An 18,046-nucleotide genomic window follows, 5' to 3' on the forward strand; every position below is an offset into this window, starting at 1 on the left:
GGAGGATCGCACAGATTCAAAGCCAGCTCTCAGCAACTTAATGAGACCCTGTTTCCAAATAAAATATAAAATAGGTCTTAGAGTATAGCCTGGAGGTAGAAAAGCCCCTAGGTTCCACTCCCAGTACCACACACCCACAAAAAAGTTCTGATAAACAGGTTGAGGGACACCAGCTGGTATGCTAGAGGGTTAAATTGAATGGTGTCCGTGAGCCCCATGGAGAGGTGAGCAAGTGGATACTGAAGGAGGGCATTGCAGACAGAGCAAGTCTATTAAAACAGAGGCCATAAAGAGTTGCAGAGCTGAAGCCGGTGCAGTGGTGCGTGCCTGTACTCCCAGTATTTGGAAGGCTGAGGCAGGAGGATTACAGGTTCAAGGACAGCCTCAGCAGGTAGTGAGACATTCAGCAACCTGGTAAGACCTGTTTTAAAACAAGCAAAGAAACAAACAAAGGCTCGGGGTATAGCTTGGAAGTAGAATATCCCAGGGTTCAATCCCAAGTATCCACCCCCCCCCCCAATAAAAAGGAGTTGTATCTATCTGGGCTTGGTGGTACATGCTTGTCATCCTAGTACTTGGGAGGCTGAAAGAGAAAGATTGCAGGTTCTTGGTCATCCTCAGCAACTTAGTAAGACACTGTTTCCAAATAAAAATATAGATAGGTCTGTGGGTGTAGCCTGGAGGTAGAAGCCCATGAGTTCCTTCCCCAGTAACACACACACACACACACACACACACACACACACACACACTCTCTCTCTCTCTCTCTCTCTCTCTCTCTCTCAGGAGGCAGGTCTGTAGAAGATCTACTATGGTGGCGTAGAAAGAAGGAAATGTTCAAGTTATATTTAGTGTTCCATGTTTAAATACTGAAGGATAAGCTGGGTGTGGTGGCAGCGCATGCTTGTAATCCCAGCATTTGGGAGGCTGAGACAGGAGGATCCAGGCTAGTGGACAGCCTCAGCTACTTAGGCCCTTTGCAACTCAGTGAAACTCTGTTTCAAAATAAAGAATAAAACAGTAGGGCTGGGTGTGAAGCTCAGAGGTAGAATGCCCCAGGGTTCTGTCCCAGTATAAATAAATAAATACTTAAGGATAAATTTGGTTTTCATACACATTTTTGCTATAATAGCAACTCTGGGAGGCTGAGGCAGAAGGATTAAAAGCTCAAGGCCAGCTGGGCACCTTAGATAGATCCTGTCTCAAAAGGGTCTGAGGGCCAGGGATGTAGCTCAGTGGTATAGTGCCCCTGGGTTCAGTCCCTAGTGCAGCAAAGCAAGAAAAAAGTTAGCTGTTGAGGTACATTAGGATCTCTTTGTGTTATTATTTATTTATTTATTTGTGGTACTGGAGATGGAACCCAGGGGCCTTTTACCTCCGGGCTACACTCCCAGACCTATTTTATATTTTATTTGGAAACAGGGTTTCTTAAACCAGCTGAGGCTGGCTTCAAACATGCGAACATGCATGATCCTCCTGTCTCTGCCGCCCAAGCACGGGGATTACAAACGAGCGCCACCACGCCCGGTTTATTTATTTATTTTGCTGTACTGGGGCTGGAACTTAGGGCCATTCTACCTCCAAGTGACACTCCCCCCCCCCCTATTTTTTATTATTTATTTTGAAACAGGGTTTCACTGAGTAGCAAGGGCCTCACTAAGTAGCTGAGGCTGTCCGCGAACCGCAATCCTCCTGTCCCAGCCTCCCAAATGCTGGGATTACAAGCGTGCGCCACCAGGCCTGGCTTGTATTATTTTTTAACAATAGTGTGTGGATCTACAATGATTTCTCTCTTTTTAATTTTTGGACTGGGGATTAAACCCAGGGACATTCTTTTTTTCTTTTTAAACTCAGAGACATTCTACTTCCAGCTCTATATCTCTGTTTCAAAATAATAAGTAAAACAGGCTGGGGATGTAGTTTGAACTAGGGTCTTGCTAAGTAGATGAGGGTCTCACTAATTGCTCATCTCCATCCTGCAGTACTGTCTCTGCCTACCAAGTACTGGGAATAAAGGCATGCCTCAGCATGCCCGACCATTATTACTCTTTGTAATATTGTCTGTCTGTCTCTTTCTCTTTTGTACTGGTCAATGAACCCAGGGACATTTTACTTCTGAGCTATACTCCCAGCTCCTATTTTATTTATTTATTTATTTATCTTGTGGTACTGGAGGTGAAACCCAAGGGCTTTCTACCTCCGGGCTATAATCCCAGACCTATTTTATACTTTATTTGGAAACAGGGTCTCACTAAGTTGCTGAGAGCCTCACTAAGTAGCTGAGGCTGGCTTCGAACCTGCGCGATCCTCCTGTCTCAGCCTCCCAGGCGCAGGGATTACAAGTGTGCACCACCACGTCCGGCTCTATATTTTATTTAGAAAGAGGGTTTTGCTAAGTTGCTGAGGCTTGCCTTGAACTTCCAATCCTCCTGTCTTGTCTTGGACTTGCCGCAAGCACTGAATTACAGGCATGCTCCATTGTGCCCAGGTGTGTGTGTGTGTGTGTGTGTGTGTGTGTGTGTGTGTGTGTGTGTGTAGGAGATTGAACCCAGAGACAGTCTACCTCTGAGCTATATCCCAGTTCTTTTTATTTTTTATTTTTTGCAGAACTGGGGATTGAACCCAGGGGTATTCTATCTCTGAGCTACAACCCCCAGTCTCTTTTTTTTTTTTTAAGACTTTATTTTGGAACAGGGTCTCACTAAGTTGCAAAGAGCCTCACTAAGTATCTGAGGCTGGCTGGGAGCCTGTGATCCTCTTGTCTCAGCCTCCCAAGTACTAGGATTACAAGTGTGCACCACCACACCCAGCTTACTTTTTGCTTTGAAATAGACTCTTGCTGAGTTGCTGAGTCTAAGTTTCTGAGGCTAGTCTCTAAGCTGTGATCCTTCTGTTTTAACCTTCCAAGTACTGGATTACAGGTGTGCACCACCACCCCTGGCTCATGATGATGATGATGGTGGTGGAACCCAGGGGCATTGTATCTTCAGTCTATAATCCCAGCCTGATTTTTATTTCTTATTTGGATACAGGGTCTTGCTAAGTTGATGAGTCTCACTACTTGCTGAGGCTGTCCTTGAACCTGCGATCCTCTGTCTCAGCCTCCAAGTCCTGAGATCACAGGCGTGTGCCACCAGGGCCTGCTGTTTTCCCAGCCATGCCAGGTGTGTTTGAGTTGTTGCCATCTAGAAGGAGTCTCTGTTTTTCTCTGCTTGTTTCCATTCGACCCTAAGTTTGCTCGAGTTCAGCAGCGCCCAGCCTTTCCCTGAGAGCTCTTTCCCGCATTCCCATCCTGCCGCACCTCTGTCGGTGCTGTTTGACCGGCACATAATCTGTGAGCCGTCTTTGGGCACCGATGGTGCTCGGTTAATGCATATTGATGGTGTCTTCGGAATGAAGGTGAGGGCCCGGGAGGGGTGTCCGTGGCAAGTCCGGGGCATCGTCCTAAGGCTCTCTGTCCTCTGCAGAGGTCTCCCTTGTCGGAAGTGAAGGGAAACGTAGAGCTGAAGACACCGCAGGTCAAGGGCGCGTCCCGACTGCCGCTCCCAGGAAGCAGGCTCAAGAGGGGGCCTGACCAGATGGAGGGCGCCTTGGAGCCTGCAAAGGTGAGCCGGACATGGACCGCTCTGTGTGTGCGTGTGAGAGAGAGGGAATAAACCAATAAAGAAAGGTAACTTTGCACCCTGTCCATATCTTTCCTCAGAAACGGACACGAACAGCACTCAAACCCGTCACGTCTCGCCCCAGAGCAGCGCCCCTCAGCACAGTGCCGCAGCCTCAGGGCCAGGCTGCAGGTGGGCTCGGGGGCGCGGGGACCGTGGGCATGGCCCTGCAGTTTCGTTAACTTCTGCTTTTCTTTCTGTTTTCCTCTGTTTTGAATTGGTAATCACATCACGCTTGGTTTAAATTCCCATAGCCACAAAGGTGGTTGTACAGTGAAGTCTCCTCCCTGCCTCTGTCCCCGGGCTCTCAGTTCCCTGTCCTAGAGAACGTCCACGGGTGTACAGGCAAATCCGGCCTTGGGCCCTTTTCCCATAAACCCTAGCGCACTTTACCTGGCGCCCTCCCGCTGCTCCTGTTCACCACTCATCCAGTCGCTTCCTGGCGACATGAGTAGTTCCTGGTCTTAGGGACGGCATCAGGTGCTGGTCAGACTGAGGGGATGAGGGAAGTGAGTTCTGTCCCTCCACCTCGGCCCTCCGTCCCACTTGAGTGACTCTTCTGCCTCTCTTCCGTCTTTGAACAGCTCGGCAAGTTATCAGGAAGACAGGAGCCCGCTGCCCCACAGCTGTGAGCACAGGTAAGAGCAGCGGCTGAGAAGGGATTGGGGTGCTGGGGTGCGAAGGGAGGCAGGGCAGGGCCTTGGCCTCTGATTGCTACGCCGACTCCCATTCTGCAGTGTCGAGGAACCAGAAGCCGGGCCCTGCTGTTCCTGCCCAGAAGCCTGGCAGTAGGTGACAAACATAAGCCTTGGGTGAGAGGCTGGGACGGGGAAGAGGAGTGGTGAGTGCCAGCCGGGACTCGCTGGTCTCTTCCCTGGCTGGAGGGGAAGACATAGGCGCAGCCTCTGGTGTGGAGGCCTGGAGGTCAGCTGGAGGAGGGAGGGGAGCCAATGCTTTTCCCCTTCCTTCTGCGCCCATGTCAGCGTCAGCTGCTCCACCCATGGTGGGAGGGAAGAAACCTGGCAAACGCCCTGCCTGGGACCTGAAGGGCCAGCTGTGTGACCTCAACGCAGAGCTGAAGCGCTGCCGCGAGAAGACGCAGACGCTGGACCAGGAGAACCGGCAGCTGCGGGACCAGCTCAGGGAGGCTCAGCAGCAGGCCACGGCCCTGGGGACAGAGCGCAGCGCCCTGGAAGGGGAGCTGGCCAGGGTGCGGGCCCAGGCTGAGCAGGGCCAGCAGGAGCTGGGGACTCTGAGTGCCCGAGTCCTGGAGCTGGAGGGGCGGCTGGGCACGCAGGAAGGCTTGGTGCGGGAGCTTCAGAGAGAACAGCTGGAGCTGCAGGAAGAGCGGAGGGGCCTGGCCGCCCGCCTGGAGGAGCAAGAGGTGCGGGCTGGTCCCTACCCTTCCAGGTCCCCGCTGGGTGGGAGCCCCCGACCACCTGCATGCAGCGCGCTCTTGGCTCCACCCCAGCCTTCTGCTGGCCTTCTGGCTTCCCGTCCACGTCTCCCTAGGCGCCCTCTGGCTGCTCTGTCCCCTCTTTCCATGTCCACCGGTCCTGGCGGACTCCAGCCAGGAGGCACATTCGCAGAGAGCTCTGCCCCCTGGCACCTTGCACATGCCGTCCTCTCTGGACTCCGTGCTCCCCTGGGTCACGCCTGTAGTTTGGGTGTAGATGTCGTCATCTAGTGCCCCTGTGGATATTCCCATATCACTTCATGTCCTGCCTAGTACTATGATTTGTGCATGTGCGTGCGTGCGTGCGTGCATGTGTTGCTAGTGATGGTTGCGTAGCCTGGTACATGCTGGGCAAGTGCTCTGCCACTGGCCTCATGCCCAGCCCGATTCCCATTTTCTTAGCTCTCTTTCTGTATCAGACCGGGGTGTCCGTGGGGCTAGGAGTCCCACATCCACCCCGTCCTATCTCGGCCACGCGAGTCCTGATTCACAGTTGCAACTCACCCTCTACTTGCTCTGTTCTGGGCAGAGGAGGCTGCAGGCCTCAGAAGCAGCTCTGTCGAAAAGCCAGGCCGAGGCGGCGTCTCTGCAGCAGGAGACCGCGGCGCAGGCGGCCTTGCTGTCCGAGCGAGGAGACCGGCTCCACGGGCTTGAGATGGAGCGCCGCCGGCTGCACAACCAGCTGCAGGAGCTGAAGGGCAACATCCGGGTGTTCTGCCGCGTGCGCCCCGTGCTCGCAGGGGAGCCCACCCCATCCCCCGGCTTCCTTCTCTTTCCCCATGGCCCTGGGGGCCCGGGCGATCCTCCAACCCGCCTCAGCCTCTCCCGGTCTGATGACCGGCGCGGGACCCTGAGTGGGGCGCCAGCACCCCCTACCCGCCACGACTTCTCCTTTGACCGGGTGTTCCCACCAGGAAGTGGACAGGATGAAGTGTTTGAGGAGATCGCCATGCTTGTCCAGTCCGCCCTGGACGGATACCCAGTGTGCATCTTTGCCTATGGCCAGACAGGCAGCGGCAAGACCTTCACGATGGAGGGTGGGCCTGGGGGAGGCCCCCAGCTGGAGGGGCTGATCCCGCGGGCCTTGCGGCACCTCTTCTCCGTGGCCCAGGAGATGAGTGGCCAGGGCTGGACCTACAGCTTTGTGGCCAGCTATGTAGAGATCTACAACGAGTCTGTCCGAGACCTGCTGGCCACCGGCACCCGGAAGGGCCAAGCGGGTGAGTGTGAAATTCGCCGGGCAGGACCCGGGAGCGAAGAGCTGACCGTCACCAATGCCCGCTACGTCCCTGTTTCCTGTGAGAAGGAGGTAAGGACTGGACACTGGAGCTGGAGCCTGGGGAGGGGGCGGGAAGACAGAGAGGAGCCGGAGGCCTGAGGATGGAAGGTGCCTGCTGAGGGGGCGTCTCGTGGGCTGGGCTGGGCTGGGAGACCGGAAGGGCGGACTGCCTTCACACAGCTAGGGTGCGGGAAGGGAGCCGGTGGGAGCTGCGGAGGGGAGTGTGCCCTGCTCCTGTCGCTGGCACGTGTGCTTGCCCAGCTCCCCAGCCCCGCTGGCTTGCCGCCTATGCCCAGCCCACCAGTCAGTCTCCCTCCCGCTCAGGTCTTCTCCTTCCCTGGGGTTCTTAAGGCAGGCCATCTGGGCTGTCCTGTGTAAACTTGGGCACCCGCCCACCTTCGTGCTTCCTGTTTCTGGGTGGCTCCTCGGCGTTCTCAGACGTGCTGTGCTTTTTACATATTTAGTCTCCTGGCTGACTAAAGGGAAGCTCAGCGAGGGCAGGGCTGGCCTCGCTGGTTGGGGCGCCTGGTGCTGTCACGCGCCCATTTTTCCGCCTTTGCCTCTCCTTGCTTCCCACCCCAGGTGGAGGCCCTGCTCCATCTGGCCCGCCAGAATCGGGCTGTGGCCCGCACAGCCCAGAACGAGCGATCGTCACGCAGCCACAGCGTGTTCCAGCTGCAGATCTCTGGGGAGCATGCTGCCCGCGGCCTGCAGTGCGGGGCCCCCCTCAACCTTGTGGACCTGGCCGGGAGTGAGCGGCTGGACCCTGGCCTAGCCCTGGGTCCTGGGGAGCGAGATCGCCTCCGTGAAACCCAGGCCATTAACAGCAGCCTGTCCACGCTGGGGCTGGTCATCATGGCCTTGAGCAACAAGGTGGGCGGGGCGGGCAGGTGAGCGGGAGCTGCCTGGGCGGGCCATCGGGTCTGCCTGGCCTGACTGCCTGTCCACCATCCCCAGGAGCCCCACGTGCCCTATCGGAACAGCAAGCTCACCTATCTGCTGCAGAACTCTCTGGGCGGCAGCGCTAAGATGTGAGAGGTGGACAGAGGCCCAGGGGCGGGGGCCGTCCAGCCTCTGCGACCCCTACACTGCCTCTGCCCCTTCTCTTTCCACAGGCTCATGTTTGTGAACGTTTCCCCTCTAGAAGAGAATGTCTCGGAGTCACTCAACTCTCTCCGCTTTGCCTCCAAGGTGCGTTACCACCAGGCCTGGCCAGGCCCAATCCAAGTACTAGGGCTACAGACAAGCCGGCTGCTTGGTCTCCATCCAGTTCCCCTGGTCTTTCTGCCAGGGGACACTTTATTCTTTTTTCTCTTTTTGGTATAGGGATTGAACCCAGGGACCTTCTACCTCTGGGCTGCACCTGCAGCCCTTTTTTTTTTTTAATGTTGAAACTGAGTTTTGCTAAGTTGTGGAGTCTGGTATCAAACCTATGATCCTCCTGTCCCAGTCTCCCAACTACTGGGATTACAGGTGTGCACCACCACACTCAACTCGGGACACATTTATCTAGAAAGGATTTATACATGCCAGGTATCTGATCCATTACCCTCCTGCTTTTTTTTGTTCACAAATCTGTGATCGTGTTGTCTCAGCCTCCCAAGTACTAGGATTACAGGCATGGGCTACCACACTGCCTTCCATTTTCAACTATTGGCTTTTGAATCAGCTTTTTTTTTATTGGTGCATTGTAGTCAAACATCACATTGGAATACAAGATTTGAGAGGATATCCAAGCACACATCGTCCAATTAGCCTTTATCCAATCTCCATCCCATTCCTTCCCCCTCCCTCAATCCCATGCTTGAGTTAGTGATTAACTTGGATATATTTGTTTATATATCTATCATGTGCTTTAAAGCTGTTCCATCTTCCCCCATCCCATCCCCTCTGATTGGTCACCTTAATTGCTCCTCCATAGGCCTTTTTCAACTAGATTTCCTCCTATTACCCATTTCTTCCTAGTTTTTGCATATTAGGGAAAGCATCTGATTTTTATTTTCTGTGATATTTCTCTGTGTATGCCGCATTGCAAGTTCCGATCCCACTCTTGAAGGCCCTGGCACCGGCCTGGCCACCCGGCAGACTGATCCCGGCCTCTCTGGCTCCAGTACCAGCCTTGCCTCATGGCAGGCTCCAGTCCCGGCCTCGGAGGCCCCAGCACCGGCCTTGCCTTAATTCAAGCTCCTTTCCCGGCCTGAACTGCACCCCCAGCCCTATTTCCTATTTTTTATTCTTTATTTTGAAACGGGGTCTCACTGAGTTGCAAACCACCTCACTAAGTAGCTGAGGCTGGCTGTGAACCAGGATCCTCCGGGCTCAACCTCCCAAATGCTGGGGTTACAAGTGTGTGCCACCACGCCCGGCTCTGAGTCCGTTTTTTTAAATAAGTGAAAACTAAATGGTCAAAACTATCGCAAAGGCGAGATCCACGCACGCTCTTCCCCGGTGGCTGCATGTGGTTCTGCACGTGTGTTTTGCTGAGGTTGCTCCAGGGATCGGCATCTGTAGGTTTGCCCGGGTTGCACTGTTGTGTAGATACTCCAAAATCGGCCCACCAGTTCCCTCTGCTGGACACTGGGTTGTTGCCATCATTTCTCTCCCCCAGGCCACACTGAGTGGCCATTGTGTGTGTTTCAGTTAGTCAAACTATCTAGGGAAACAGTCCTTGGGATGGAATTGCTGGAGAGAGGAGACACCCAGGTTTGCAGAGGGCCTTCCAAACAGCATTCAGGCTCTAGCCCTAAAGGCTCCGCCTGGTGGCCATGAACACTCAGGAGTCTGCAGTCAGGAGCTTCCTTACTGTCTACCTCAAGGGGAAAAATTTCCCACCTGGTTTCCCCTTCAGTGGGTTCTGGTTTTCCTAGGGGCCTGATCAGGTCTACCCTCCGCCTTGCTTAGGTTCCCTGCATCTAGAGCTGGTTTCCTCCCATGGAAACCTGTACCTGCTCTGGGTATCCACTTTGATCAAGTTTGCCCCCTGCCACCCAGGAAGTTCAGTTAGAAGGGCAGTAGTTCAGGTGTGGTAACATGCTGGTAATCCCAGTACTTAGGAGGCTGAGACAGGAGGATCGCAGGTTTGCAGCCAGCCTCAGCTACTTAGTGAGGTCCTCTGCAACTTTTGAGACCCTGCTTCAAAACTGAAAGTAAACTAGATCTCAGGGTGTAGCTTGGAGGTAGAATGCCCTGGGTTCCATCCCTAGTATTGCACACACAAAAAAAGGCAAGGGCAGTAGTGGATTTTTCTGCTTATTTACTGTTTTGGTGTTTAGACTTGAACCTAGGGCCTCCTGCATGGGAAATAAATATGTGCTCTACCTTACTCTTTTTTTTTTTTTTTTTTTGCGGGTCTGGGGGTGGAACCCAGGGGCATTTGACCTCCGAGCTACACCCCCTGCCCTATTTTTTTTTATTCTCTATTTTGAAACCGGGTCTCACTGAGTTGCAGAGGGCGTCACTAAGTAGCTGAGGCTGTCCTCGAACTGTGAACCTTCTGTCTCAGCCTCCTGAACGCTGGGATTACAAGGGTGCGCCACCACACCTGGCTTTTTTTCTTTTTTTCCCCCCCAGTACTGGGGTTTGAAACCAGGGGCATTCTACCTCCGAGGTACACCCCCAGCCCTATTTTTTTTTTCTTCTTGCGGGTCTGGGGATGAAACCCAGGGGCATTCAACCTTCAAGCTACACCCCCTTGCCCTGTTTTTTATTCTTTATTTTGAAACAGGGTCTCACTAAGTTATGGAGCACCTCACTAAATAGCTGAGGCTGTCCACAGTCCTCCCGTCTCAGCCTCCCAAATGCTGGGATTACAAGAGTGTGCCACCATTCCCGGCTTATTGGGTTTAGTAGGAGGGTTTTGAGGTCTTTAGGGTGTTGCTGGAAATGGAAGCCTTCTCTCTCTGCTAAACCCTCATGTGGGGCTTCCGTCTCTTCTTCCTTCTTTAAATCTATTGAGCACAGAACTAAACCAGGAACAGGACCAGCAGAACGGCCTCCGGCGCCCTTGGGTGCACTGGCGGAGCAGGGGGCTGTTCTTCTGGACGCTGTGTAATAACGTGTCGCCCTTATCCCCAGGTGAACCAGTGTGTTATTGGTACTGCCCAGGCCAACAAGAAGTGAAGAGGGACCCAGACCCTGTTTGTGTGTGTGTTTTGTTTGTATGGCATAGGGGAGACTTCTGAGGGATGCTTTATTGGGTGGGGGGCACTGTGTACCAGCTTATCAAATAAAGAATAGATGTTTTTTAAGTGTTTTTCGTGGTTGCCAGAGGCGGAAAGTACTTTTCGTTTCTGTGAAGATTTGTCATTCCGCGGCATTTGTTTCTGTGGTTCTGGGCACCGAGCTCGGGACCCTGCACATGCTGGGCAAGCACCCTACCACCGCACTGCATCCCGGCCCTGTAGAAACAGGCGCCGGGGCGGTGGCACACGGAGGCTGAGGCAGGAGGATCGCACAGGTTCAGCCTCAGCTGCTTGGTGAGGCTCTCAGCAACTTGGTGAGACCCTGTTAACAATTAAAGCATAAAAGGGGTCTGGGGGTAGAAAGCCCCTGGGTTCCACCCCCAGTACCACAGAAAAGGGAAAAAACGATCTCGAGAGGGTCTTGCCAAGTTGTCCACGCCGGTCTCAAGTTCGCCACCCGGCTTCAGCCTCCTGGGTGCTGGGTCCCGGCCCCTCGGGGCTCCGCGTGCTTTCCTCCGGGTCCCCGCGCCCTTCGCGGCGCGGTCCTGGGGCGGCGCCCGCCCTCCGCGGGTCCAGCCCGGGCCGGAGCCGCCCTCCCGCCCTTTCCTGGCCTCCCGTTCGAACCGCCGCGGCCCTGCCGGGCTGCGGCCATTGGCTGGCCGCGGTGCGGGCCTCGGCCGCCGGATCCTCGCGCCGCCCTGCGGCGGGCGGCGGGCGGGCGGCCCGGGCTCCAGGTGCGGCGGGCGGGGCCGCGCGTGCGCGGGGGGCGGGGCGGGGCCAACGGATGTGGCGCGGGGCGGGCGGGGGATTCCCTCCTGCCCCCGGGGCGAGGCTCCCATTGGAGGGGGGGGCCGCGGGGATTCCCTGGCCCCCGGGGTCCGGCCGCCCGCCCGCCGCTGCCCGCCGGCCCGCGGGCCCGCCCGAGGAGAGCGCGGCGCGCCCGCCCCTGCGGCTCCTCCCCCGCCGCCCTCCGCCCGCCCGCCGGCCCGGCCTCCCGCTCCCCGCGCCGCCGCCTCCCGCGCCGCCGCTGCTTTGGCTGCTGCGTCATACGCCCCAGAGCCGCCGGGACGGAGGGGCCGGGCCTGGGGACCCCCGCTCCCCGCCCGCACGCCCCCCGGCGCCCAGACGCGCCCTCCCCGCGCGGGGCTCGCCCCGGCTCCGGCGTCTGCCCCTGCCCGGCGCCCGGCGGCCCCAGCTGTCACCGGTAAGCGGCGGCGGGAGACGCCGGTGGGGGGCAGGGAGCCGGGGGTCGGGGCGCAGGGCGCGGGAAGAGAGCCTGGCCGCCCTGGCCTTGGGTCCAGGCTGGGCCGCCCAAGTCCCTCCTCGGACTTGCCATCCTGGGGACTAGAACCCGGACTGGGACACGCCCCCCTCCCGGGGCACTCAGGAAGTTGTCCAGCCCGGGGGCAGGGAGCCCCGAATTTGAGGGTGACCCGACATAACCTGGCAGCAGGGTGATTGCTCTGAGTGAGACACACAAACCCGGGGAGATATGGGTTTCTACTCCGGAAAACACCCAGAAGAGCTCCCCAAGCCGCTCTCTGGGCAACAGAGCGCCCCAGTCAGGATAGCTCGGCACAGCTGGGGCACAGCTGGGGCAGGTGGACGAGCAGCACCCTTTGCTTCTGCAGGCATCTTCCTAAGAGCTCAAGGCGGGGAGTGGGTGTCCCAGGAGCGCTCTGGAAGCTGGGGCTAGGAAAGGACAGCCAGTCACCAGAGTTGGCCGGCCGAGAGGTGCCCGGTGGTGGCCTTCCCGGGTGCCTGGGGATCTGGAGACTGGGTGCAGGTGCTTACTCCTTGACAGGGAAACAGGCAAAGAAAGTGGGGGAGCTTCTCAGCATTCACATCCCTTTCCCATCTCTTTTCTGGCTAGGGCCCCCCAGGATGCAATGGCGCAGCCCCCCCGGCTGAGCCGCTCTGGTGCCTCTCTCTGGGACCCAGCTTCGCCTCCTCCCACCTCAGGCCCCAGGCCTCGACTTTGGGAGGGTCAAGATGTGCTGGCCAGATGGACTGATGGGCTACTATACTTGGGCACCATCAAGAAGGTGAGATCTAGCCGGGGTTGGTGACACACACCTGTAACCCCAGTACTTGGGAGGCTGAGACAGGAGGATCGTGGTTCTCAGCCAGTCTCACTCCTTACTGTGGTCCTCTGCAACTTATTGAGACCCTGTTTCAAAATAAAGAATAAAAAAACAGGGCTGGGGGTGGAGCTCCGAGGTTGAATGCCCCTGGCTTCAATCCCCCAGTACCACCAAAAAACAACAACAACAACAAAACACGTGAGACCTTGTACCCCTGACCCCTCACCTTCTCCCCACCCCTTATCTACTTCTGTCCCCACTTCCTCCTGTGTGCACCCATCCTAGGTGGACAGCTCCCGGGAGGTGTGTCTGGTGCAGTTTGAGGATGATTCCCAGTTCCTGGTCCTATGGAAGGACATTAGTCCTGGTGAGACCTCAAAGGCTGAAGTTCTGCACCCCTTGGCTACAGAAACCTGGCTGGGCACAGGGGTGGGGCCGGCCTCCTGACACAGTGTCCCCCCAGCTGCCCTCCCTGGGGAGGAACTCCTCTGTTGTGTCTGTCGCTCTGAGACTGTGGTCCCTGGGAACCGGCTGGTCAGCTGCGAGAAGTGTCGCCACGGTAAGAGGGCAGGCCGCCTGGGCCGTCCAGTTCTCCTGGCCTTCCAGATTACCACTTCCCTCTACTACTGGGCCCATGCTCCCTATCCTGGCGCCTGAGTCTCCAGACCACCACTCTGGCCAGTCTCTTAACCCCTATAACCTGGGCCCGCCCAGCTGTGGAAGGCAGACGCCATGGGCTTTGTGGGCAGAGGGCACATCCTTCCCTAACCATGTGACCCTGGGCAAGATCCCGGTCCTCTCTGGAGGATGGTGGCCACACAGTCAGTGAGGCCTGGGCATCCCTGTCACTGCCCCACGCCCAGCACCCCCCGGGATACTGTAGCGAGAGCTCCAGTGTCCACACTGTCATTGCCAGCTTATCACCAGGACTGCCACATCCCCAGGGCCCCAGCCCCTGGGGAAGGAGAGGGCCCAGCCTGGGTCTGTCGCCAGTGTGTGTTTGCGATTGCCACCAAGGTAAAGTGCTGCGGGCGGGGCTGCCACTTCCCATGCGCCCCCCAAGCCTCTCCCCTCCCGCGGCCTCGACCTGCCCTCTCTCTGCAGAGGGGGGGAGCACTGAAGAAGGGTCCCTATGCCCGCGCCATGCTGGGCATGAAGCTCTCCCTGCCCTACGGACTGAAGGGGCTGGACTGGGACGCCGGCCACCTGAGCAACCGGCAGCAGAGCTACTGCTACTGCGGTGGCCCTGGGGAGTGAGTGACCGCAGCGCTGGGCAGGGGCGCGGAGGACCCTGGGGGCGGCGGAGGGCGGGCGGAGGGCTCCGTGGCCAGTCGGGGTCCCTTGCAGGTGGAACCTCAAGATGCTCCAGTGCCGCGGCTGCCTGCAGTGGTTTCACGAGGCCTGCACCCAGTGTCTGAGCAAGCCCCTGCTCTACGGCGACCGGTGAGCGCCGCGCCGCCCTGCCCGCTCCCGGCCCTGGGGGCTCCCCTGAGCCCCGCCTGCTCTCCTTCTCCCCCGCAGGTTCTACGAGTTTGAGTGCTGTGTGTGCCGAGGGGGCCCAGAGAAGGTCCGTAGGCTGCAGCTTCGCTGGTGAGCTGGCCGGGAATGCCCTCAGCACAGCTCCATGTCCATCGCCCAGCCCCAGCCGCGCCCCGGGGGCCACCTGGCCCTGGCCAAGCTGTCATGGCCGTGACCGCCCTGTGCTTCTCCAGGGTGGACGTGGCCCATCTTGTCCTCTATCACCTCAGCGTTTGCTGTAAGAAGAAGTACTTTGACTTTGACCGTGAGATCCTCCCCTTCACCTCTGAGAACTGGGACAGCCTGCTCCTGGGGGAGGTAGGGTGCAGGGGCCCGGGAGCAGGGTGGGACGGGTGGCCCAGGAAGGGTGGGGAAGCCCTGCTGCCCGGCCCCACACGCCTTCCCCCAGCTTTCAGACACCCCCAAGGGAGAACGCTCCTCCAAGCTCCTCTCTGCCCTCAACAGCCACAAGGACCGGTGAGTGGGGGGGCACCTGGGCGGGTGGGCGGCGCCCTCCGTGGAGCTGACCTTAGGTCATTCTCCCTGACCAGATTCATTTCGGGGAGGGAGATTAAGAAGAGGAAATGTTTGTTTGGTCTGCACGCTCGAACCCCTCCTCCTGTGGAGTCCCCTCCTGGAGATGGAGTCCCCACCAGGTCACTGGTCCAGGGGGGCTGGGGGGATTCTCAGGGGTTAGCGGGGGTGGTGGTGGTGGTGGTGTACAGATGGGAGGTCTTTGGGGTGCCCGGGAGGGGCTGGGGGGATAAGGAGGCCTCTTACAGCTTCCCTTCAGGGCAGGGCCCTGGGGGAGGGGTCTCGCGTCCCCTGGGGAAGCGCCGGAGGCTGGAGCCAGAGCCCCTGAGGCAGCGGCAGAAGGGGCAAGTGGAGGAGCTGGGGCCGCCCTCGGAGGCGCACCATCGTCCTTCCCGGGAGCAGAGAGAGCGGGCCCGTCTGCAGAGGGCCCTGCAGGTACAGGGGCAACCCCATGGGGAAGAAGTGGACTGGGGGAAGCAATGGAGGCTTCTCTCTCAGTCCTCTGCCCCTTCTTCTAGGCCTCAGTCTCTCCTCCACCCCCCAGCCCTAACCAGAGTTACCAGGGCAGCAGCGGCTACAACTTCCGGCCCACTGATGCCCGCTGCCTGCCCAGGTCAGTCTCCTCTGCCCCAGTCTTCGAGACGCACTGGAATTCTCCCTCGCCCCCCTGGCTGTCCCCTTATCCTAAGAGGCTTCTGGAGATGGGCTGCTCCGGAGGCAGCACTTGGCTCTGCCCTTCCTGGGGAGGGGGGTGTCTCCCTGGTTCCGTCTGCCCTGACTTTCCGCTTCCCCAACCCCAGCAGTCCCATCCGGATGTTCGCTTCCTTTCACCCTTCTGCCAGCACCGCAGGGACCTCTGGGGACAGCGAACCCCCAGACAGGTGAGATCCCACCCCTCCCACCAGGGCGCCTTCTGTGGCTCCCAGGCCCTTGGGCTCTAAGGACTTCGTTGCTCTGGGCCACACGTGTCCTGTCTCCGGCCAGCCTTTGTGCATATCTGTTTAACAACTGCCTTCTCCCCCAGGTCACCCCTCGAACTTCACATTGGCTTCCCCACGGACGTCCCTAAAAGTGCCCCCCACTCAATATCTGCCTCAGCTTCCTCAGTCCCAGCCCCCTGTCCAAGTCTTCCTAGACGCTCAGCACCCCCTTCTCCCCTCTGCCGCAGCTTGTCTCCTGGGGCTGGGGGAGGCGTCCGAGGGGGGGCTGGCTACCTGTCCCGAGGAGACCCTGTGCGGGTCCTTGCTCGGAGAGTGCGGCCTGACGGCTCCGTGCAGTACCTGGTAGAGTGGGGAGGAGGGGGCATCTTCTGACCGGCCTGCTGCCCACCTCCCCGTTCACCACACCGGCACTTTGGCACCCTGACCTCTGACCTCACCTACAGCGGGATGTACCTGGAGAGTTGGGGGCAGTTCTCCCTGGCCCAGGCTGGAATGCAGGAGGGGTGGGGAAGGGCGCTCTCTTCTCTGCCCCTCCTGATTCCTGAACCCTTACCCTTCCTCCCATTTTCTTTAATTCAGTTATTTTGTTACAGCTTTTTAAGTATTTTTTAAAATTATTTAACCCCTGGGTGCAGAGATGGAGGAGGGGGAATAAGAAGGTATCCTGGACTCTGTATGACTGAAATAAAGAGAAATAAGCAAACCTAGTAGTCGTGAGTCAATCTGAAAAGCGGAGGGAATACAGGGACCAGACGCACCTTTGACCTTCCCAACCACCTATGCGCGTGGGGCAAGGAAAAGAGGGAGAAGGCAGAGAAGCAGAGGAGGTTTATTGGGGACCTGGTCATCACCTGGAAATCAGAGTTGTGAAGTAAACGGAAGGGTTGTGGTGGGAACAGGGCTCCTCACGGTAGGGCTGTGCTGGCGCCCGAAACAGACTCTGTGACCTGGCGCACCCAGTGCAGGTATGGTGAGTTCCCCTGCTCCACGGGCAGCGCGATCACCTCTGCCACTTCATAAGGGTGCACAGAACTGCAAAATGACGGGGAGTGCGGGTCACCCAAACATTTACCCAATGGAGCGTACCCAGGACATGGGCACCAGACTTCCCGGAAAGTCCCAACCTTTCCCCCTCTCCATCTCAAAGTTCTTACCGAACAAAATCTGTCAAAGCTGGGACCAAAGAACTTTGGGTTTTAATCATCTAAAGGGCAAAGATAAACAAGGTTGAATTAAGGAAGTGGATCTCAGAAAAGGGCCAGGGCTCAAGGAGCTGGGGAGCTTCTGGGGCGGGGGATGTTTCTCACCATCAGCACCTCACTGTCTTCTTCTATTTTTCCTTTCCACTCATAGCTGAGGAAGTCAGAGAGAGGGTGAGAGAGACTTAGAAGGGAAGGTTTTCCCCCAGGAAAAAGGCTCCCAGACAGCCCCCAGGGTGGGGTTACCCTCCACCTTTCTGGACTCACATGGATGTAATCTGAGGGATGAGGTTGACACAGGCCGCTAGACGCTTCTCCACCACCGCCCTGAAGGAAAAAGCCCCATTCAGAGTGCCCCGTCCCCCGGATTTTTGCCCTGACAGCCCAGAAACAGGCTCCCAAAGCTGGCCAGCAGGAAGCAATCCTCTTCTCCCCCAGCCCCAGCGCGCTCTCGCTCTACACCGAGGCTCCCACCTGGCGATCTCCTTGGCGACCTTTTCGTTGGGGCAAGTGACAAACGCTGCAGAAACCGATCCCGGAACGTAGCCCGCGCCCGAGGCCGGAGGGGGCTGGGCCGGGGGCGTTCCTGAGGCCATGGACAGCAGGGCTCGGGGGAGCAGCAGGAGGCGGGAGGCCACTGGCAGCAGCGCCGGCATCCAAAGAACAGACAGCAACAGAGCGGCCTGGGAGCAGAAGGCGAATTCTGCTCTCTCCACCAATACCCCAGGAAATAGCACCCCGGAAAGCCCTGCCTTGGATAGACCCCACAGGCTCTGCCCTCTATTCTGCACCCTGAAGGAACCTATCCTGGAGACTGGGAGAGCAACTTGGCAGATTAAGACCGAGCCCCGGTTTGCACTCACACTGCTGCGGGCCAACCTCAGGGATTTGGGGTGCCTAGGGTGGGCCAGACTTCGAGGACCGGAAGGGGCGGGGCCAGGCACTCACCCCTCCGCCGAGCAGGACTGCAGATGCCCGCCCCGCCCCCATGCAGCCTATGCTGCTAGAGGAGGATGGATATCAAAGGCCACACGGTACGCGGAGAAAGGGTCCGAAACCCAGGAAGAGCGGCCTCCTCTTACCTGGATGGCGGCCACGTGATAAGAAAACAGCACGCACCCTGTGACAGGAGCGGCCAGAGTCTCCAGAGCCAGCCAATCCTAGCCCTCCCGTGGCCCCGATTGCCCCGCCT

The 18,046-nt window shown here is 57.9% G+C and overlaps 3 protein-coding genes across 4 annotated transcripts; 2 read left to right on the forward strand and 1 right to left on the reverse strand.

Moving 5' to 3' along the window:
- Window positions 1–216: 216 nt before the first annotated feature.
- On the forward strand, window positions 217–10,516 carry KIFC1 (kinesin family member C1; the record flags this gene model as incomplete). Its single annotated transcript, XM_080710402.1, has 12 exons — window positions 217–224; window positions 3,234–3,399; window positions 3,468–3,605; window positions 3,704–3,794; window positions 4,247–4,300; window positions 4,400–4,450; window positions 4,646–5,046; window positions 5,648–6,427; window positions 6,980–7,270; window positions 7,355–7,428; window positions 7,513–7,588; window positions 10,472–10,516. 12 exons carry the CDS (start codon window positions 217–219, stop codon window positions 10,514–10,516), a joined length of 2,175 nt encoding a protein of 724 aa, XP_080566528.1.
- A 1,945-nt stretch (window positions 10,517–12,461) lies between these two features.
- PHF1 (PHD finger protein 1) lies at window positions 12,462–16,027 on the forward strand (the record flags this gene model as incomplete). Of its 2 annotated transcripts, none has more annotated exons than XM_080709856.1 (14): window positions 12,462–12,623; window positions 12,948–13,029; window positions 13,126–13,221; window positions 13,579–13,679; window positions 13,767–13,915; window positions 14,010–14,105; window positions 14,184–14,252; window positions 14,375–14,498; window positions 14,590–14,657; window positions 14,732–14,836; window positions 14,963–15,149; window positions 15,233–15,327; window positions 15,515–15,595; window positions 15,739–16,027. In XM_080709856.1, 14 exons carry the CDS (start codon window positions 12,468–12,470, stop codon window positions 16,025–16,027), a joined length of 1,698 nt encoding a protein of 565 aa, XP_080565982.1. The 2 variants fall into 2 exon arrangements, with proteins under 2 accessions (XP_080565982.1, XP_080565981.1); XM_080709855.1 differs by having other exon boundaries at window positions 12,468–12,623; window positions 15,518–15,595.
- A 533-nt stretch (window positions 16,028–16,560) lies between these two features.
- CUTA (cutA divalent cation tolerance homolog) lies at window positions 16,561–17,844 on the reverse strand (the record flags this gene model as incomplete). Its single annotated transcript, XM_080709907.1, has 6 exons — window positions 16,561–16,687; window positions 16,810–16,859; window positions 16,963–17,008; window positions 17,122–17,181; window positions 17,329–17,537; window positions 17,803–17,844. The coding sequence occupies 6 exons, from the start codon at window positions 17,842–17,844 to the stop codon at window positions 16,561–16,563; spliced, it is 534 nt and encodes a 177-aa protein (XP_080566033.1).
- Window positions 17,845–18,046: the final 202 nt, after the last annotated feature.

This window comes from Muscardinus avellanarius (genome assembly GCF_963383645.1).
Source record: "Muscardinus avellanarius genome assembly, chromosome: 14".
In the NCBI taxonomy this organism is placed as follows: domain Eukaryota; kingdom Metazoa; phylum Chordata; class Mammalia; order Rodentia; family Gliridae; genus Muscardinus; species Muscardinus avellanarius.